The sequence below is a fragment of the Macaca nemestrina genome, chromosome 6, assembly GCF_043159975.1.
Source record: "Macaca nemestrina isolate mMacNem1 chromosome 6, mMacNem.hap1, whole genome shotgun sequence".
In the NCBI taxonomy this organism is placed as follows: domain Eukaryota; kingdom Metazoa; phylum Chordata; class Mammalia; order Primates; family Cercopithecidae; genus Macaca; species Macaca nemestrina.
In genome coordinates, this window is record NC_092130.1 from 110,473,548 (window position 1) to 110,497,049 (window position 23,502).

The following is a 23,502-nucleotide window of genomic DNA, read 5'->3' on the forward strand; positions in this document are numbered from 1 at the left end:
CTTTACTTGAGCTAATTTGAGTGGGTTTCTATTCCTTATAACCAAAGGATTCTTAAGATATCTAATAAGAAAGTTACAATTTAATGTTGTATGTATATGAAGTGTTTTTCATCTGTGAAATTATGAAAGATATCCATTGTATTCTTCTCCACCCTTGGGTGTAAAGACTGATAAGATAAAATTTCCTTTAGAATTTTGTACTTCTAGAAGTCTGAATTAACTAGGAATTGATATATAGTTCTTTTTAAAATTCAGGTAATGGTAATTATATAATTTTTATTATATTTGCTGTTTTCTTCCTCCGGGCTGCCAGGAATATGATGATTAAATTTATTACATAGTCATAGTTGTCGACAGCAATTTCTGTTTAAATCATAGAGACTGCAGTTGATTGCATTATCTTTTCCAACAGTTCATTGCTCCTCCCTATGAAAGGTTTATACTTCATCTTATTGACATCAGGCTTAACTATATCACTTGCTTTGGCCAGTGAAATAAAGTAGCATATGCCAATTCTAAGCAGACACTTTAAGAGCCAGCATATGATTCCTTCAGCACTCCTTTCCTTCTGCCATGAGAGTAGCACATTTCAGAGAGGAGCTGTTCCCTCATCCCAGGCCTAGAAGATGACGTGGAGCAGATCCACAGCTGCCCACTGGGATGTAGCCAGAGCAAGAAAACAAACATTAGCTGTTTTAAGCCACTGAGATTTGGGTGCATAACCTAATATTGCTGACTAATAAAGAAAGCAATTGAATAAGAAACAATTCAGGATATATGTTTATGTGCAGCAAAACTGAGGTATATTAGAAAGGTCCAACAGGGCGAAAATATCTGAGGACAGCACTAGAAACATCCAGTGTTCCTACCTCAATGCTTATCACTACTACTTCTTAGCCAGTCTTCCAAGCCAGAAAGCTAGGAGTCATCTGGAATATAACCTTGGTATATTTGAAATATACCTTCAGGTCTCCTACATCCAATCTGTTACCAAGTCTTAATAAATCTATCTCCTTAATATCTCTCAAATCCATCCCCACAGATACTACACCTTAGTTAGGCCCTTATTACTTCTCCCTGGATAAGTGTAATAATCTACCAATTCGTCTCTGCTTCAGTCTTCTTCTAATCTATCCCCTACGCTTACATAGAGTTATATTATAATATATGTGAAATAATGTCACATTTTTGCTAGAAACATTTCGTGTCAGTCTTTCTTTAGCTGGACACACACGACTTGGCTCTGGCCAACCCCTCTCTAGGCTCTGTAGAGGTGTCATATCATTGCAGGTTCAAGTACTGGTTTTGCTGCTTTCTAGCCATGGGACATAACACAAGTCACTTAACCTCTTAAAGTACAGCTTTTACATTTGTAAAAGAAGGATCATAAAACAAAGTATATCTTATACCTTTGCTGTGGAAGTTATATTAGGGAAATAAGTTGATTTAGCAAAGTGTCTGGCCCCAAGGTAGAATAATAATAAATATTTGTGGAATAACAGAACAATTTCCTAGCTAGAACACCTATGAAACCTTCAAAGCCCTTATTTATTTGTATAGCTTAGGTATTGTTTTCAAGTTGCTTATTAGAAACTAAGCAACTTGAAAAGAGACTGATGCTTACTAATTTCAGTATTTTGGGCCCTAGTGCAGTACCTAGTTCAAAGGAAGAACTAAATGACTGTGCAAAACTGAAGTGGTATCCAAAGCGTAGTAAAGTCCCTGAACAGTTGCAGGGGTGTTCAATCTTTTGACTTCCCTGGGCCACATTGGAAGAAGAAGAGTTGCCTTGGGGCACACATAAAATACCCTAACACTAATAATAGCTGATGACCTTAAAAAAAAAAAAAAAAAAAAAAAAACCTCAACAAAAACTCATAATGTTTTAAGGAAGTTTGCAAATTTGTGTTGGGCTGCATTCAAAGCCGTCCTGGGCTGCACGTGATCCATGGGCCATGGGTTGGATAAGCTTGGGTTAGAGAAAAAGGGGAGTAAAAGAAGAGCTAGAGATAGCAAAAATAAAATCGCTAAATATAATTTTCCCTCAGGCTCTTGCATAACTTTGTGTACTTTCGACTTTGTGTAAAACAAAGAAGAACTTTACTTCTTCCGTGGTCCTTCTCTTCCTTATCTTCCCAAACTATACTTGCCAATTTAATTTACAGGGAATTCACAGTATACGGTCTAGGAAGGCCAGAAAGTAGCAAATATTTCACAATTTTTCAACATGACTATATTTGTTCCGGGGTAGAGACGAATGCTGAATAACTTAAAGAATGTTTTTCTGCACATAATCTCAAATCTATGTTTCAAATGCACAATTCCATTCCCTATAAACTGATGCAGTGAGATCAATGGATTGTAACTCTCAAGGGTAATATAAATCAATACATTCTAAAGAGATGCAAATACCTCTTTTCTATTTTGACAGGAGAAGCTTCTCCCACATGTGCATTTCACTGCTTCCTGTCTGCCATACAAAATCTAATTGTAAAAACAGTAGGGTTGCCATATTTCTGATATATATAGCTGAAGTTCAAGGATTTTTTTCTTTTTATTTTGAAGGTGATTTCTTGGATATGGATTAACTGGTTCTCAATGAACTGAATAGGCACTTTAAAAGTGGTATTTTTATTTCAAGTGGCCCAAGAAACGATTTAGTCCAGAATATCCAAAAATTCTTGCTATCAATGTCCAAACAGAAGAAAAATGGAAGCTTGCCAGAAATGCCAAATATAGTATGGTTTCTATTACAATTAATGCTACTCCAAAATTTTAACCATAATTGGTAAAGGCAATTAAAACAAACCACCTAGTCTACATTGAGAGATTATGCAACATTATTTAAAGAATTGAATGTAATGTTAAAGTGCTATTTCTTTTAAATAGTGGCTCCAAAAAGTGACTTACTTTATTAGCATCAGAGTCATACATATGAAATCGCTGATATTTGACTGTTTTTGATTTGCAAAAAATGGCAATTTTGTGTTCAAACCTTTTAAACCTGGTATTTTGATCTTTTCCTGAAATATATACTGCCTACTTAACATCCATAGTACTTTGTATGCACATCTAGCAGAGCTGAATTGTAATTAATTGACAACAATTCTTATTCTTACACCACATTGTGAACATTTGCAGATAGAAACCATGTCTCCTTTATTTTCATGTTCCTGGAGCCTACCACTTCCTGGCACATATCAGTTCTTACACAGTGGCTGGGAACAAGAATAACATATATTTGAGAATAGAATGATTGGTTAGCAAAAAATATACAAAAATAAAAATCAAGTTCTAGTAAAAATTAGAATGTAAATTTAATTAAACCTGGGACTGGTCCAAAGCTTAGTATTTGCTGTTAAACAGAAAGATTTCCTGAAAATACAACATTTGGATTACTACTACTCCATACCAAAGCAAAAAAACAACTGCAAATTTTCTTTATTCAGAGACCAACTACCCAGTGTCTAGATCTTGGAGTTCTATTTATCTTCCTCTCTTTTACTGTATGCTTCAGTCCAACACATTGGGACAAAAGAGAATGAAAGGAAGCAGAAATGTTCTAGCTGGTTAATTTCACTCTTTGCTTATAAATGTTCTGTGAGATGAAGAGGGGCACATCCTAGAGATGATAATTTCAATGGTTTGAATTGGGTTGTTATAATATCTGTGGGTTTCAATGTTTACTAACCTGTTTTTTAAAAATTGTACTATCATTTAAAAATGTGCGCTATCCTTTAAATTTTTGAAATTTAAATATTGAACTATCTTTTTTAATTTCCTAAAGCAAACAATGTTTATTTACTAAGGATAACTCTGTACTTCCTAAGTCTAATCATAAAGTAAGAGAAGCCAGACACAAAATATAGTAAGAGTAAAAAATTATCTAAGTATGAGAAGAAGCTTATTAATGTTTCTGAGAAGTCTAGAAATCCTGGGGAAAAAATATTCAAATTTCCATAAGAAATGCTAATCATATATTTCAAACCCAACAAAAGAAGATTTGAAATACTAACAGCTCATTTAGATGTTCATCTAGGCCTCAGAAGGTATGAAAACATGACTCTATTATCCCATGCTCCATAATTTAGAGTTTAATCAATTCATAAGATCTTTAATTTCGACTTCAATATTCATATCTAAATTCCTGATGCTATCATTATAGTAATATATCTCATATTCAGTCAACCTAACAGAACTCCTGAGCAAAACACAAATTTCAGTTAACTTTATCAAACAAGATCATTTTCTCATAAAAACGGAAAAGAGCTGCAGTCAACTAAACACGGCATATAAATAGAACACAGCTGATAAAGTTAGAACCTGTTCAAACACTAAGACTGATGCCCTTCTAGTTAACCCTAAAAGATTATCAGGAAATTTTTAATGATTGTGATTTTAAGGTATATGTTAAGATTTCTTTCATTATATTTCAATTTGATGTAATTAATTTAGAATCACAATAAAAATTTAGAAATACAATAAAATTATAGATGATAGAAATTGCATAATAAAAGATATCATTACCATAATGCTGTAATCGTCCTAACAAACCACTGAGTTTTTACTATCTGGTCCACTTATTACAGCTGATTTTATTGTTTAGTCATTTATTATGTATCAATATACAGATACTAAAAACAAGCAGGGAAGACAACTCAATCTGGTTTACATGATCAACTTGCAGTAGCTGAGCTCCACCTACAGGCAAAAAAGGATTTCTTACAATAAGCTTTAAAATAGTACTTTCCAAAACACAAGCTGCAAACTACCCTCACAGTTTTCATCAACCTTGGCTGTATATTAGACTTACCTGGAGTGTTTTTAAAAATTTCTTATGGCTGAATACCAAAATTTATGAACAGCTTGTTCAGGAATGGGTTGATTCAAATGTACCAACAAGGTTGAGAGATACTGATTTTATTCCTTATCAGCCACATTTTAAAAAAACATTAGGAACACTCAAATATCTTATTTTCTTTCTCTAAAATTACTTGATTCTCACTTTCTTGACCCTTTTATCTTTCTTAAGATTAAAACCAAGTGCAGCTGAGATAAATGTCTTTAACCCTGTTGAACTGCAAAAGTCCTGTGAAAGACCTGAGGTAACCTTACAAAATATCGTCCACTTTTACATTATTCTATACCTCAGAAATAATCATGGAGGTATGTGTTTGGGAGTAGAATTCTTAACACTGAATGCATATTAGAATATCTAGAGAGTTTTGATAAAGTATAGTGCCCCAAATTAATGTATGCTTTTGATGTTAGAAATAGCATTAAAAAAATACTTAGAGGAATAAACTTAACCAAGAAGCTAAAAGATCTGTCTTCTGAAAACTATGTAACATTGAAATAAATTGAAGAAGACACAAATAAATGGAAAGATATCCCATTCTGGATTCATGGATTAGAAGAATTAATATTAAAATGTCCATACTACCCAGAGTGATCTACAGATTCCAGGCAATTTCTATCACAATTACAATGTCATTTTTCACAGAAATAGAAAAAAAAAATCCTACAGTTAGTACAGAACCAGGAAAGACCCCAAATAGCCCAAGCAATCTTGACCAAAAAGAACAAAGTGGGAGGCATCAGGCTCTCTGATTTTAAAATGTATTATAAAGCTATTTTAATCAAAACAGCATGGTATTTGCATAAAAACAGACACCTCAACCAACGACATAGAATAGAAAGTATAGAAATAAACTCAGGTATTTACAGTCAATTGATTTTCAACAAAGGCATCAAGAACACACAATATATAAAGAAAAGTCTCTTCAATAAAAGTTGGGAAAACTGGATATTCACCTGCAGAAGAATGAAATTGGACCTTTATCTCAAACTATATGCAAAACTCAACTCAAAATGTACAAAAGACTTAAGAATAAGGCCTGAAACTGTAAAGCTACTAGAAAAAAAGGGGGGGTGGGGCGGGGAATAGCTCGCTGACACTGATCTCAGCAATGATTTCTTGGATAGGACTCTCAAAACACAGTCAACAAAAGTAAAAATAGACAAGTAGGATTGCGACAAACCAAAAAACTTCTGCACAGCAAAGGAAATGAATAAAGAGACAACCCATGGATTGGGAGAAAATATTTGCAAATCATACATCTGGTAAGGGGCTAATACACAAAATATATAAGGAACTTAAACAACTCAACAGCAGTAAAACAAATAACCCAACTACAAAATAGGCAAAAGATCTAAACAGACATTTCTCAAAGTTTGCTTAGACTAGAATAAGTTTTGTGGCTTGGCACGGTAGCTCACGCCTATAATCCCAGCACTTTGGGAGGCAGAGGCGGGCGGATCACGAGGTCAGGAGATTGAGACCATCCTGGCTAACATGGTGAAACCCCGTCCCTGCTAAAAATACAAAAAATTAGCCGGGCGTGGTGGCGGGCGCCTGTAGTCCCAGCTACTCAGGAGGCTGAGGCAGGAGAATCGCTTGAACCCACGAGGCAGAGGTTGCAGTGAGCTGAGGTTGCGCCACTAGGCTCCAGCCTGGGCGACACAGCAAGACTCCGTCTCAAAAACAAAAAAAGGAAAAAGCTTTGTAATGCATGCTTACCATAGTTAATGTATTTCAAAATTGCTAAAAGAATACATTTTTAATGTTCTCACTACACACAAAAAAGGTAAGTTGTTGAAGTGGATAAATACGTTAGTTAGCCTGATTGAATCTTTCTACAATGAATACATACAGCAAAACATCACATAGTAACCTATAAATATATACAATTACTATTTGTCAATGAAAAATAAGATTATTTTAAAAGTTAGAAACATGGTTACTATTAGGAGATGAGGGGTAAGTAACTAGAATGGGGCAAGAGGTGAATTTATGGGCAATGGTAATTTTTTGTTTCTTGATCTGGGTGATGGGTATATGGATATATTTAGTTTGTAAAAATTTAGCTAGCTGTATACTTATGTGCACCATGAAATGTAGTTAATAGACACACTGTTTGTATATTATACTTAAATTAAGAGTTTAAAAGTTAAAAAAGGATCTTCCCAGACTTTACCTCAGACCAAACAATTCTGAATCTCTGGGTGAAGGGCCTAGGAATTAGTATTTTTCAAAGCCTCTTCCATGAGCCTAATGTGCAGTTGGGAGTGAAAACCGGTCCTATCATGGAACACAATGAATTCAGTCTTTTATTTATCCACTCATTCCACAAACTTTAATGACCAGTTACTATATGCTTACGATATTAGCCGCCTCTGAGGATATAAAGATAAATAAGATGTAGTCTCTAAAGAGCTTAGTTTAGGCAAAGGAGAGGCAAATCAATAAATCCCAATTGAAAATACAAGCAAGCTACCTACAAGACCCAGAGGAGAAAGTGATTTGTCAAAGAAGAATGTATTCATTTTTTACTCATGTATTTACAAAAATATTTGGGTATCTATGCTGTTTGAACATGGAGATACAAATGTAAATGGACATGATCACTACTTTCAAGAAAGTTACAGTATAAGGATACACAAAGAAGAAAAAAATATATATATAACTTAATACTATACTATTACAGAAGTGTAGAAAGGGTGCACATAGGTTTGCACTAGGGAGTCAGGGAACATAGTACCAACTTGCTGACCTTGGAACTAACATGATACAAACTTGAACTTGTCCATGAGCACTAGGGATAAAAAGTAATATTCTACAGGACTGCTTCTCAAACTAATGCACATACAAATAACCTGGGGATCTTGTTAAAATGCAAATTCTAATTAAAAATGTATAGGACAGGACCTGAGACTCGGTATTTCTAACAAGTTCCCAAGTGATACTAATGCTACTGCTTCACAGATCACACTTTAAATAGTAAGGTTCTTGAGAGAGATTAGTCTCGAGAGAGAAGAGACAAAAATCTCCACAGCAGGGAGACCAAGAAAAAAAAATTGGAAAATAGTCAGTCGATTATCAATAAGATGGCCTTAGTGGGAGTAGTTTCAGTGGAGTGGTAGGCAAGAAGCTAAATGATGTGTATTTAGAAATAAATAGGAAGGAGGTAGGGATAGGAAATAAAATGGAATGGTTTAGTTAGTTTTTACTCTTGAAGCGAGGAAGATAAAGGAATATGGGTTGAAGAAATTCACTCTCATTTCATAAAAAAACCAGCAGCAAGGTGATCGACTGAGTGAGTGAGTTTGAAGTGTGAAGTAAACATTGTGGCGAGTGAGTAAAAAGGAAGCACTGGAGACACAGCTGAGGCTGGAATCTAGAAATCCATAATAATACCAGCTTGTATATAGCTGTGTGATTCTGCTGAGCTGTATCCAGTAGTCAAGATATAGGCATAGAGAAAGTGGGCTGGAAAGAAAGTGGGATTGGTACATTTCAAAAAGGGAAGAGGAAAGGGATTAGAAATCCCAGGAAGTCAGAATAGATATAAGGGTGCCTATTCTCTAAGGAGAGAAACTAGGAAGCATTTTGGATTTGTATTTCCCCTGAGCCCTTTTTTCAAATGAACAACTAGAGACACTGTTGCGAACACATTACTAGGAGAAGATCTTACTGTATGTAAACTTGTTGAAAACTATACTGTTAAATATCATTCTCTAGTTTAAATATTAAGCACTCAATAAATACATCTGTAGGTTTAACATCCAAAGTGATAAACAGTTTTAACACATTCCGGATGTTTCCTTACCAAAAGAAGCAATACCATACATTTTCAGTAAAATTATACTTTGAATGGCTCCTTGCTTAAAGGGCTGGTAGGCTAGTCTAGTCTTTGATCCTACTGCTTAAATGGAAAAATGACCAAAGGATAATAGAGTACTTCAAGCACAACCAGACAAGAAGTTATGTATCAAGAGTACTCATTTTTTAATAGATAATGATTTCACACTGACATCCTATCTGGCTGGCAGCTATACCCATTACAACTCAAACTGAGCAGTGACTTTCCTTTAAATATAATTATCCTTTTTACCACATTGTAATTTTTCAGTACATTTGGAGCTTTCCTATGTTTTGTTGTTTTATTTTTTAACCATAAAGTTAACTCCAGAGACTTGCTGGTATAAATAACCAAAAGTACTAATGATCTGGAAATTTTTTAAAATTTATTTTTATTTTTTTAGAGACAGGGTCTTGCTGTGTCACCCATGCACGATCATAGCTCACTGCAGCCTAGAGCTCCTAGGCTCAAGCAATTCTCCCACCTCAGCCTGCTGAGCAGCTGGGATTACAGGCATGAGCCACCATGCCAGGGTCTGATTTTGGCAACTTCACGAACTGAAAAAATACATGGTCATGACACAATCATGGAAATTTCTTTTTTTTTTTTTTTTTGAGGCGGAGTTTCACTCTTGTTGCCCAGGCTGGAGTGCAATGGCACGATCTCGGCTCACCACAACCTCCGCCTCCCAGGCTCAAGCAATTCTCCTGCCTCAGCCTCCCCAGTAGCTGGGATTATAGGCATGCGCCACCACGCCCAGCTAATTTTTTGTATTTTTAGTAGAGACGAGGTTTCTCCATGTTGGTCAGGCTGGTCTCGAACTCCTGACCTCAGGTGATCCACCCGCCTCGGCCTCCCAAAGTGCTGGGATTACAGGCGTGAGCCACTGCGCCCGGCCTGGAAATTTCTACACTAGAGGAAAAAACTGTTTCTTCCCTTTGAAATTCTGTACTTTCTCTACTATCCTGACCTTATTTTTCTTTTGTTTCTCTTTGTAGGTAGGAGAGATAGGATGAAGGAGGGAGAGTAGAGAATGTGAATAATGAAAATGTGGGGGAACAAAACAGTTATAAATAAATGTGTGCTGTTTGCACCATTTACAAAGGCACACTTTGCCAATTATTTTACCTAAAAGAATCCAATAATGTCCACAATACTCATGTTTACCTAAAATATTCAAGCCACCTTTGGAGACTTATTTCTTATTTAATTTACTTTTCTTAGTAGAAAAGTATTTAATTTACTTTTTTAATTTATTTAATTTACTTTTCTTAGTAGACTTGCAATGCACTTGAATATAGCTTTTTCCTCTACAGTGAATAGTACAAATTATGCGATTTTAATTTTGCAAATTATACTGATTTATAAAAAGAGAAAAACTGCTTACATGAGTAAGTGGATATATACGTTCCTATGTAAGAAATCAGCATAAAAACTAAGCTTTAAATGTCTGTTGTTTAAGTCATCCAGTCTATGGTATTTTGTATAATGGCCCAAAACACTCCTCTATCAATCCATTCTCCATACTAAATACAATCTCAGTGTATCATTTGCCTGTAAAAACTGCAATGGCTCTCCAGTATTCTCATGATAGATCAGATTCCTAAATCTAGCTATCAATGCCATGTTTGGTCATCAGGCCCAAACTACAGCCAAGGAAATCTTTTAAGAATAACCCTTAATTGTAAGAGTGAACATAATTTTGGAAAATGCGAACTTTGACTTTTCTTAACATTAGTTAAACAATTTTTTAAAGACACTTATGAAAGGTGCATTAAAAATAAACTTCAGTTCTTATACAAAATTTAGCATTGCTAAATTATAATTTATATTATAGGGTATATAAATACTTGAAATTTATTAAAGCCTATAAGACAGAGTTGGGAGTTTAAGGAACACTTAAATATAACATAAATATTTGGTTGGTTCATCTATTAAAATTTTTAAATATATTTTTGTTACATTATAAACCTAACCTTTAAAAAATTCATAATTTTTTAAAATAAGAAAACACATGCCTTGAATGAGTGGAATAAAACATTATGTATCCATAATTATATTCATGATTTAACTAAAAGTCACAGTGCTAATGAGAGGTTTTTCAACTCTATGAATCTAGAAGCATGCATATGATCACTAAAATCTTTAGTCTATATTAGCTACTATATATAGTATATATAATATAATTTAGTATATAAAATTATTCAACAGTGATTACTTGAGTGTCGGGTGAATATTGCTGGAAAAAAGACACTTAAGATGACTCCTAAGTGCCATTTCTAAATGTTCAAAGCTACGCTTTTAGTGGAAATTTCTGGGAATCATTTTTATTTGATTACATAAAGAAAAAAATTGAGGGAGCTATGCAATGATAGCATGGAAATCCTTTTTCAGTTTTTCTACATGTGGTTGAGAAACATGATTGAGAAAAAGAATGTTATTTAAATGTAGTTACATTCATCTTATCCCTAAATAGTATTTGAAGAAAACAATAATTATTTTAAATATTGCTTTAAATAATTAAAGCAATGTTATTTAAAATGTATACTATGAAGTTGAAATAGAATCACAAAGGAGATAATTTTTTCAATTAAGTTGAATTTCAGGAGAATAAAATGTTGAGTTATAAATCCAACAAACTTTTATCACCAGACAGTAAACTTTTCATCATTTGCTGAAATGTATTTTATGATACTACTGAGCTTAGGATAGGTGTATGGTATTTGGTAAATCAGACTTGAAAAGATATTTAAGAACGTTTTCAGGCCCACACATTTTCTTCATCCATTTTGACAAATTTTGCTCACCTAAATTATTTGAGGATGTCTCTTTTCTTTCTATACAATCACTCTACTGCTCTCACTGGTATTTAACAAATGCATTCTTTCACATCTAGCTAATACATTATTAGCCTATATACATGAACTTATAGAGCCTTTCTAAAAAAGGATCAGAGAGAAATAAAATGGAATTGAACTCACAGGATCATTACTATGTTTACTTTAAGCTTGGTGTATTTTATTTTAGGCCCGCTACTGGGCCAATTTGTACAACTGTTATGTTTATCAAACAATATGAAAAAAGTATTTTAAAAATTAGCTGAAGAGAGGATTCAATCTGAATTAAAGTGAAATATAAAAAGACAAAAAGTCTGATACCTAGCACAGTAACTGACTCACCTGCGGCTGACTGATTTCTTCTCCACTTCTCCTTCTCCAGCTGATTTAACATTCGCGCTTGTGCCCTTTTTTAACTTTTTGGCAATTCTTTCTCTCATCAGGTTCTTTTCATCACCATCAACATATTCATCATACTCTGCACTTTCATCTTCTCCATCCTGTAGAAATGGAAAATGAGTATTTGCCAGGCACTCAATTTCCCCTTTCATTTCTAGAGATCTACTGCATCCACTGAATCTCCTTATTGCATTCTAAACTAGGTTTTTCTTTATTTTGTTTTCTTTTGTGTTGAATTATAAGCCTTTGAAGAATCTGCTACAGGTGGGAATAGCCCTGGGTTCTGCTCTAAGCCAACTATGTAATTATGGGATACCCCAGGAAAGGTTGTTTGCTCAATTCATGCCCAGCTCCTTTGTGCAGCAGACTTCACCCCCATATCACCCGGGCTATTGTATCTGTCTATATTCCTATTCTTATCTCGGTGGGAAATGTGGCTTCTGAAGGCAGTTGGGCAGCATACTGACCTCAACACGGATCAACTCAGGTAGAAGAGGTGTAGTGCAGAAGCTGAGATTTCTATAATCCAAGTCATAGCATCACTTCTCTTCTGAAAACCCTCTAGTGGGTCCCCAACTCACTCAAGGTCCTATGCAGTCTAAACCTCCCTGACATAATCTCCTACAACTCCAGCCCAGCAACACTAGCCAGCTTTGGAGTTGCTGTTCTCTCTAGCCTGAAACAAACACTCTATTCCAGATATCTCTTCATTGCTTGCTCTTTCATCTCCTTCGGATCTTTGCTCAAATATTACCGTCTTGGTGATGAGATTACCCTATTAAAATGGCAGAACCACACACTTACCTCCAGTACTCTTTCCCCTTCCCTGGTTTATTTTCCAAAGTACTTATCACCTATCTGATACACCATACATTTTAATTATTTGTATGTGTATTGTCTCTCATCCAACTATAGCATACACTCCATGAGGGCTAAAATTCTGGCCTGTTTTGCTTACTGTTGTATCTTCAACTCCTAGAATGGTACCCAGCATTAACAGAGGGAGGAATGAAGGGAAGAAAGAGGGGAGAGAAGAAGGAAGAAATAACCCCAAGTAGATCATTTTTATTTCGTGATTCTTTCTTTGATCTGGTGAGTCGTAGTGAAAGCAGGATTCTTAATTTGAGACTTGTGGACCCCTAAAGCAGTGGTCCTCAAAGTCTGGTCTTTAGATGGTATTACATAGTTGTTTATTAACACCTGAAATTCTAGTCCTCATTGCAGACTTATTGAACCAAAATCTCTGGGGGCAGAAATTATGAATGTTTTCAACAAGATGTTTAAGCACTAAAAGTTGACAACCACCAACCTAGGCCTTCCATGCTCAGGCCTCAGGAGATCTGAAAAAAATTCCCGGCAAATTCATATAATTTTGGTTGTGAATGTAGGACATTTTCCTGGGAAAGGATCTACAGTTTTAGTCACCCCACCCATGATATTAAGAGCAAATTTATACTTTTACATTCTATCCTATACATTGATCCTATCTTCTAGACCCATATTATGTTACACAGATGTCTCCAAATTACTTCAATCTTGAAATGTATAAAATTAAGCTCATTACTTTTCATTCTTCTCTCCATCTCAACCCTATGCTTTCTTTTGTACCCATCTAACAAGTTGCCCAAACCAGAGACCTTGTGGTTGTCTTAGACTACTCCTCCCTCACCTCACAGTATGGAATCAGTCACCTCCTAGACCTCTTTCAAATCTACCTCTTTCCCATCTCACAGCTGTGGTCTTATATCAAGCTCTCCTCCTGCAATAGCTTCCCAGTGGCTGTCCTTGACATCAGTCTGTTTCCTCTAATTTGTCCTCTATAGTATCACCAACGGTGATCTTCCTGAAATGCAAAATTGATCACAGCATCCTTCTTTTTAACAAACACCCTTCAACTGTTCCTCACTTCCTTTTGAGAAAAAATTCAAACTCCTCACCACGGCCTATGAAGCTCTGTAATGAAGCTCTGGCCTGTCACCACATCCTGTTCACGTTGGCCTGCTTGCAGCTCTTAGAACACACCAAACTCTCCTGCTTCGGACTATTTTGTATATGCAGTTCCCCTTACCTTCAATAATCTTCCTTGCTCTTCACAAGACAGACTCCTTGAAACTTTAAATCTCCGTTTGTATTTCCTAAATAAGGTATAATCTCTCCTTATTTCCATGCTTTAGTATATGCTGTTCTCTGAGCTAGAGGGACCCTATCCTTCACCACTTTCTTTTCTGACTTATCTAACTCCTAACTCTCACGTAAGACATAAACACCATCATCTCTTCCAGGAAGGTTTTCTTGACAAGGTCAGATATTCATCCTCTCTCTATCTCCTACTGATAGCCAGAGAGAGCCTTCTCTTTTGACTGTGATAATAGATAAATCTGTGTTCATGCATGGAAAGTTATGTACTTCCTAGTAAATTATATAATGCACAGATTAATGGGTTTTTATATACAAAGTGGCATATGTATAATTTGCAAAACTTGACTCTTATGTATTAAAGGAAAATCTTCCTTCTGTTTTGTTAGCTTTATTACCCAACACAACTAACAAAGATCACTACAGTCTTGAATGAGAATCTTTTGAAATGTGTATATAAAAAGGGGACACTACTATAAATGACTGATCAAAGCATTTCCCGTGTATCATGTAGGATGCCCACACACCAACACTTAAACTTTTAACACAATAAAATTATAACATCTCAAGTTTGAGTATTAATATAATGTTATGTGAAGGGGAGAAAAAAACAGACTAGAAATTCATATATAAGATTCTAATGTTGTAGAGAGATATATACACACACTCACGCACACCCCTAGAGTAAGGAAATATTCTAATACCTAAATGGATAATTTCTATTTTTCATATTTTTCCAAAATTTGACATATATAACTATAAAAGTTATACATTATACTATACTATAAAAAGTAATGCACATTACTTTTTAAGAACAAAATTAAGTCTTTGTAAAAATTTTGTACTTTCTATGAATTGTTCAAACTATATTTATACCAAAATAAATACTTACATCATCTAAATCTCCCGCTGCATCACCTTTTTCACTATAAAAAAATAAGCAAAACAAATTTTAGTTTCAAGGTAAAACTAATACAATTATTTTGTAAACCAAAAATCTAGAATAGTTTGCTGGGAATAACATTCCAAAAATGTATTTCAACATAGGAATTTAAGAAGGGCATTATAGAACAGATGGAAACACTCTTTATAAGTGGAACAAGTATGATTCATTAGCAAATATATGCGTTCACTAGAATTTGAAAGAAAAAAAGCAAACAACAAGCAACAGTGCTATTTTTATGAACAATGGTCTGCAAAGAACAATTTCTTCTATTGGCTTGAAGTATTCTTGCTAAAAAACCCCAAATCCTTCAAATAAAAGGATATTAAGAAAAGATTGTCCTAAAACAGGAGTTTCAAAAATGAGCTAAACTGAGTACAACAGCATTGTAGTGCCCCTTGAGATAATGGCCCAGTTTATCTTGTGCAATTACATCTAACACCAAGACATCTTCCCTTCTCAAAGAGAAGAACAAAGGTAGCAAGACAACTTTCTGTTAACTCCTCAAAGTATGTGAGAATTTACAGTCAGCGGACTGGCCCCCACACTGGTAATTTCTTCACAAAAACCTTCAACTTGAATTTGTTCATTCATGATACAATTAAGGCAAAAATGCTTCAAGGAAAAACAGCAAAACAACCTTGAATTAAACATTAAACTGTTAAAGCAAACAGTTTTCAGTCCTAACACGTAATGGTAAAACAATTTTAAATGTAACTTACTCAACAGAGGTAGAGAGCAAGTGCAAAAGTGACTAGAGTGTTTCTCTCTATCAAGCTTGAAGTTCTCTATCTCTGTTATCAAAATGCTTTATTTTTTTGGTTGGTTTTGAAATTTTTGATTTATGAGTACTGACTGTTTACTCACAGAGGAAGCAAGAAAATTATCTGACCCAGAAAATTAAGAACTTAGGATCACACCAACAATGGACTAACCTTTCTACAACTGGAACAGAACTGAGATGTGGATCATCCTTAAGCAAGTCATGACTACTTTTGCTTTTGCCCTTCATACTCTGGAAAGAATGTACAATATAATCATGAGGGGGGAAATAAACAGTATTCCTAAATGACGAGTTAACAAATTTACATAAAACCTAGCAATGATATAATATGGTTAGCAAAAGACGTATCCCTGAAAGGTTCAATACAAACTAAAGTTTTATAAGTAAGAATCTTACTCTTCTATTGACTGAAAATAGTATTTTAAAAACACCATTTCTTTAAAAAATATCATTAAAAAGAAGTCTGCTGAATTACCAACTTGAAGCACTAAATTCTCATCATAATTTGTATGCAATGAAACTAGTTCATTTTTATGACCCCTATAACTTAGAAGCTAGATCACAAGAGTACTTTGAAATAAATGCACTCTATTATTCTTCAAATATGCCACCTATACTACACAGAATCACTTTTTAAAATGTTACTCAAGCAAAAGATGAGTGCATCCCCAAGGAACTACTTACCAACAGCAAAAAAAGATGTAGAAGAGCCTCTTGAGCATGAGAATATTTATCAATGACCAAATATTTATTAAATGCTTTAATTTCAAAGTTCATGTTTTCAACAAATGTACATTTTAGAAGGGAAACAAGACATAAAAAGGTTTAAGTAGCATGATAAAACAAAAACTACTGCTGCTATTAAGTATTAAATATACATTTGTGTATATATATGTGTGTATATATGTGTGTGTATATGTATGTGTGTGTGTGTGTGTGTGTGTGTGTGTGTGTGTGTGTATATATATATATATATATATATATTTTGAGATGGAGTCTTGCTCTGTCACCAGGCTGGAGTGCAGTGGTGCGATCTCAGCTCACTGCAACATCCCTTCCGGGGTTCAAACGATCCTCCTGCCTCAGCCTCCCAAGTGGCTGGGATTACAAGTGTGCACCACCATGCCCAGCTAATATTTGTATTTTTAATAGAGAGGGGGTTTTACCATGTTGGCCAGGACCTCGTGATCTGCCCGCCTTGGCCTCCCAAGTGCTGGGATTATAGGCATGAGCCACCGTGCCCAGCCAAGAATTAAGTATATTCTTTGTGCTAGGCACTGTGCTTCAAATAGTATTGCTACTCCTCTCTTCTCTCCCCAAATTAAAGTATATGAGGTGGAAATTATTAGCCCCATTTTACAGATGGTTAAAGAGATTAAGTAATTTACTAAAGGTCACAAAACTAGTCAGTGGTAGAGGATCTAGGGTTTAAATCCAGGTCTGTCTGACAATAGTACCTGTAGATCAAAAATCTAAATGTATCCATTTTATTTTCCTCTAGGCCCCTATGGGCCCAGAACACTGGCTGGGTTTCAGAGCTGCAATCTCCTATTCTACAGATTTCCTTACTGTGGGGTGGGACACCTCAAACTTACACCCTGTATCTTGAGGTGGGAAGATGCTCACCACCCCAACTCCCAACTAATCATATAAAAGTGAATAGTTAAGAGATTAGAGTTGACAGAAAGAATAATTTCTGCTTTGAAAAATTTTGAAGAAAATTTTATATGGAAAATTTATTACAAAGTATGTTAACTAAAATGTTTAAATGACATCTAAACAGACACAGAGAGATGAAAACACCTCTTTCCCTCAAGCGCCCTTCACCACTTTTAATTTGAAAAACAGGCTCTTAAATAGACTTTAATTTCTGTATGAATATGGAGCTCTCTATAGATTTAATCAATTAAAACATGCATATAGTGCAATTTCATAATACAAAACTTTCTCCAACAGTTAATCTAAATATGCTATTATTCGTAGTTTTAAAAAGCCATAGAATCTGAATTATCCAATTAATCTATATATCTAATTTCATAAACTTACCTAAACTGAGGAGAGATGGAAAAGCAAAATGTCATCTAATTACTGGATAATGTTTCTCCAAGTATGAAAAATGGGGGAAATATTCACAAAACAGAAGGTGGTGTAGTAGAAAGAACACAGGACAAGAAGAAAGATGATGGTTGGACCAAGTGAGTTTCAAAATGTAATATTCCATAATTACATGGGGTTTAGTCTAAAACATCTACCATTTGTTGAAACATAGTGATCTCAAGAGACCTCAGAAACACTGCCTACAAAATGGAAATAATAATTGTAACAGCCTTGCCTATTTCACATCAGAGAATTAAATGAGATTATCTGCAAAAGTGTACAGTGAACATCAAATAACTTAAACAAGAATAAAAGCCTGAACATCTTTCATTCATGCTTTCCTTCCTTAAAATTCCTTTCTCCTGTATCTCTGGCCATCAGATTATTTTCACCTACCCTCAGAAATAGTCCTTTATTAATTCTCCCCACCTGGTTCCCTTATAAAGTCACAATCATAAACACCACAGTCAGAATTGGCCTCAGATCCTCTGTTCTAGCTTTTTAGTCCACTGATCGGAAAATGACTTACACTAATAAATAGCAAAAGCAAGATTAGAATTTAGATCTCTAAGTAAACTCTTGGTCCATTAATGAGCTATATTATTTCACTTCTTTGTGAATGTTAGTTTACAATTGTTAATTTCATTGTTAATATATTTTTAAAATGAGTTCTTGTACTCTTGAAAATCACTAAGAGCGATTTTAAGTTTTCTCCCTGTAAGAAATGATAAGTATGTGAGGTAATTCATATGTTAATTAGCTTCATTTAGCTAATTTAAAAATTAATTAATTTTTTTTAAAAAGGTTCTTGTTTGTCTTCCAAAACTTACTTTAAACAGCTGGAAGGAAAAAGAAAAAACTTGTTTTATATGAATTTAAAATAAGACTTGACAATAGGAGGAAACTGTGTTTAATTTTAATAATCATTACCATTTCAAATTTTAATTAACTTTTAAAACTAAATTAGTATAGAAATATATGAAAAGGCAAATTTTTAGGCCTCTCTTCCCACTACAGTAGACTCTGAATCCTGCAGGGAGAGAAAGCAAATTGGAGATGAACTGAAGAAATTAGGAGACAATCATTAAGAGGGTGAAAATGAATTCAGACATTTCCCTTTAATGCTTATTCTTTCTGAATGACCTACTTTAAGGTTCTTATTTATACCATTAGGTAACAGTGACTTTGAAGGAAGAACAAACACCACATATATTTTTAAATGTTTTAAAAATTGCTTAAAATAAGTTGACTAATTAAAAGGTTTAGATGATGAATGAAATACTAAATTTAGATGATGAATGAAATACTAAATATATTTAGTGAATTCAGTGTTAGGGGCTTCACAGAAATTTCAAAACTATCTGCAAACAAATGTACAAATGAAAATCAGAGGGACACAGAAAAATTACGTTGTCTAGAACTTCATATCCAAGAACAAAGAGGCAGCAAAACAGTAGGAACTACATAGAATACAGGTAGAAGGGAGCAGAGGAAGAGAGAAGGGGTGGGGGAAGTGATGGGGGAGACAGGGAGAGAAAGAGAAGAAAGAAAGGAAGGAAGGGAGCGATGGAGAAAAAGAGGAAAGAAGGAAGGAAGGAGGAGAGAAGTGAGGGAGGGAGGGAAGGAAGTAGGGAGGGAGGAAAAAGAGGGAGGGAGGGAGGAAAAAGAGGGAGGGAGGGAGGGAGGAGAGGTACACAGGAGCAACACTGGCCAAGAAGCTGGAAGGTTTGGGGCTCAGTCTCTAACTCTGTGTGGATAATTTTATGAGTCAACTTGGCTAGGCAATGGTGCCCAACCGTTTAGTGAAACACCAGTCTAGATGTTGCTATGAAAACATCTTTTAGATAAGATTAGTGTTTAGGCCGGGCGCGGTGGCTCACGCCTGTAATCCCAGCACTTTGGGAGGCTGAGACGGGCGGATCACGAGGTCAGGAGATCGAGACCATCCTGGCTAACAAGGTGAAACCCGGTCTCTACTAAAAATACAAAAAAAAAAATTAGCCGGGCGTGGTGGCGGGCGCCTGTGGTCCCAGCTACACGGGAGGCTGAGGCAGGAGAATGGCTTGAACCCGGGAGGCGGAGCTTGCAGTGAGCTGAGATGCGGCCACTGCACTCCAGCCTGGGCGACAGAGCAAGACCCCGTCTCAAAAAAAAAAAAAAAAAAGATTAGCGTTTAGATTAGTAGGCTTTGAGAAGGCAGATTACACTCCACAATGTGGGTGGGCACCATCTAAACAGTTGAAGGCCTTAAGAGCAAAAACTGAGGTTTCCCAAGGAAGAAACAATTTTGCCTCAAGACTGTCACAAAGAAACCCTGCCTGAGTTTCCAGCCTGTGTATTTTGGACTTATCAACTATTCCCTGAGGCTCCAGACTGCTGGCCTACTCTGCATATGTTGGAATTGCCAGCTCCCACAATTGCAAGAGCCAATTCCTATAAATAAAGAGATAAAGTGATAAATTAATAGATAAAAGGATCTAGTTTATTCTCCGTCTCTCTCTCTCACATCCTATTGGCTGCTTCTGTTTCTCTGTAGAACCCTGACTAATACACTATGAGACCTTCAGCACAGAACCAGAAAAACTTACTAGTTAAAAAAGGGATTGTAGGGGCCACAATCTTTTCTCCCAGGCAATGCGGGAATCTCCTTGACATCACTGCTGACTGGTCAACCATGTCTCAACACCACAAATGAACTTATTAGTACACATACACGCGCGTGCGTGCACAAACACATTTCTGTTTAAATGGCTTCTATTATTAGGAAATTCTCTGATTGGAGAGAAAAAAAAATTCATGTATATTTTCCAACCATCCAACCAACTCTACCTTCTACTTCTATAACTACAGATAAGGCCTGTTATTAGGCATACTATATAGAGTAGTTTAGACATTCATTAGACAGAATAATGGCCCCCTAAGATGTCCATGTCCTAATCCCTCAGAACCTATGAACATATCACCTTGAATGGCAAAAGAGACTTTGCATATAAATGAAAGGTTTTGAGGTGGGGACATTATCCCGGATTATCAAGATGGGTCCAAATGTAATTACAAGAGTCCTTACAAGTGAAAGAGGGAGGCAATAGAGTTAAATTTAGAGTGATGCGGCATGGGAAAGACTTTACCAGTTATTACTGGCTTTGAAGATAGAAGAAGGGGCATGCCAAAGAATACAGGCAGTCTCTAGAGGTTGAAAAAGGCAAGGGAATAGATTCTCCCCAGAGACTCCAGAAAGAAGGCCCTGCAAACGCGTTGGTATTTAGCCCAGTGAAACCTATTGCAGACTTCTGACCTACAGAAATATATGATACTAAATTTGCTTTGCTTAAAGCCACTAAATTTACGGCAATTTGTTAAAACAGCAATATGAAATTAATAAAATGTTAATACCTTTGTAAAATTAGCTAAGTCTACACAACCAGAAAGATAAGCAAATTAAAGTTGAATACAATTTGATGAGGCAGAAACATTTTACACATCACACTGTTTAACATTTCTGACCTCCTCTTTGTAAGTAGCCTAGCAGCCATTCTCCATGCCATGGCCACCTTCCAAGTTTTTTGGGAAAATTTAATTTCATAAAATAAACTAGAATAAGACAAAACATCCTTACTTTAGTCTCAAAAGTGGCGAAACTGTCTACCAAGATAACTTTTTCTGGGTGAGGAAAAAGCCCTTTTATAACTCTGGATTTGAAGTAAAAATGTTACTATGTCTTGTAGGGAAAGAAATGCTCTGTGTTTCACTTTGAATGTGGCACAATTTGATCACTGAACAAAAATCTAGCTATTTGAGATACTTTTAAAATGGGCCTGTTGTATAACTTATCTCATAAAAACTAGTTATCTTGATTGTAAGCTTTAACTTGAAAAATATTTCCTGACATTTATATTTAAGTTATATGTAAAGATTCATGAATAAATTTTAAACCAATACAGACATTCGAATAAAAGCATTGTTTAAGAAAGCAATATGAAGGGAGCAATATTCCAGATAAAAATATTTCAAATATTTGAAGTCTAGGATCATATTTTCACTTAGTTTTATTTCTCTAAATTATTATTATATCCAGTTCCTCATTGTATTCCCTATGTGAGGTGGTTTTTGGCATCATCCCTGTTCTCCCCACTACCTTCCCTTTCTCTGGATGCATCTAGTTTGTCAAGATCTTCCTTAAATACGTTCAGAACTGGACAAAATGTTGCAAATATGATCTAAACAATGCAGAGAATGTTAAATTCCTTACTCCAGAGATCTTACTCTTAGTAATTCAACTAGGACTTACAGGCTATTATGTCATACCTATTCAGCTGATTTTATTGAACTCAAGTACAGAATTTACATGTACTCCTATTACATTTCAACTTACTAGTTCAAATAGGCATGGGTTGACAACAAAGCACCCTTTGGGCAGAAGTATTCAATTACCTATAAATCTATCTGACTGTACTATCTCCCAGATCACATTTCTTCATGTTGTCCAAAAGAATATAAAGAGAGAGTCTGACAATGTGCTTTTCTGAACTCAAGATATGATTATTATGGCATCCCCCTATCATGCAATCCTATCAAAAAGGAAATGAAGTCAGTCTGGCAAGTCACTTAACCAGAGGCTCAGTTTCCTCATCTATAAAGAAAGGAAGTTGGACAAAATCCCTTTGAGCTATAAAATTCTATGATTCTAAGAGATTTTATCAGGCATTAGAAAGATACTGAAATAAATAATGAAGGAAAGCTAACCCATGTGGGAGAGGCACCTTGTCATGAATAAGTGAGTGGGGTGAAGGGGTGCCTGTAATCCCACACTGATAATCCATAAACCAGAGAGGACTCTATTTTATTTCTCCTTTCACATAAAGTAAAGCCTCAATTCAGACTTCACCAATTATTAACTCGTGATCGGGCAGAAAAGTTCTGGAATAAAGATTAATACTGTGCAGTCACTGAAAAAAGAAACTTGATAACCAAATGAAGAATGAAACAATTATTTTTAAGCCTTTTAGAAATATTTAATTTCATGCAACCACTGAAACTGCAAATTATTCTTAGCCATTAGAACAGACAGTTATTTGGCTTTGGCTCTAGTCATTTCATACACTTAAAAATAGTAAAGCTAAATTTTGAAGAAATATATTCTATTAGCCACCGTTTTCCAACATTCAGGCTAGTCTTCCTTCTTCTTACTAAGGTATTTAACAGTGATGGTAGTGTAAACAACTGTATATAAGCAAAATAAACAAAAATACACTTCTACTTGGATTCTCTCCAGAATTTATCTCATATAATCAAAAACAATTTCCCTTTCTCTAAGCCAGTAAATTCCAACAGTATTGTTCTTGTTACTCTATTTTCTCCAACTAAACTTACCTACTTGTCCTTTACATAAAGCAGACAAAAAAGTTAAATTCTGTAGATTTTAACTTTTTTAATTCTGCGCTGTGCCAAGATGCAATCGTATGTGAAGAATGGGTTGTTGGTGGGTAATAATGAGGCTGGGCTGCACAAGCCACTGGACTCTATGGGAGTGCTCATGAAGGTCACTAGGCCAATTGTGTCAAGATTATGGCTTCCTACCCAAAAAGGCTGAGCTGATAATGAAAT

General features: G+C 35.2%; 1 protein-coding gene across 1 annotated transcript in view; it reads right to left on the reverse strand.

Annotated features, from left to right (window-relative positions):
- LOC105499478 (CWC27 spliceosome associated cyclophilin) overlaps positions 1–23,502 on the reverse strand; it is a 264,382-nt gene that overhangs the window by 210,292 nt on the left and 30,588 nt on the right. The window contains exons 8-10 of the mRNA XM_071098872.1: positions 15,953–16,032; positions 14,967–15,000; positions 11,882–12,039 (exon numbers count right to left, since the gene is read on the reverse strand). Coding sequence (XP_070954973.1) covers positions 11,882–12,039; positions 14,967–15,000; positions 15,953–16,032 — 272 coding nt within the window. The remainder of the gene's footprint in view (positions 1–11,881; positions 12,040–14,966; positions 15,001–15,952; positions 16,033–23,502) is intronic.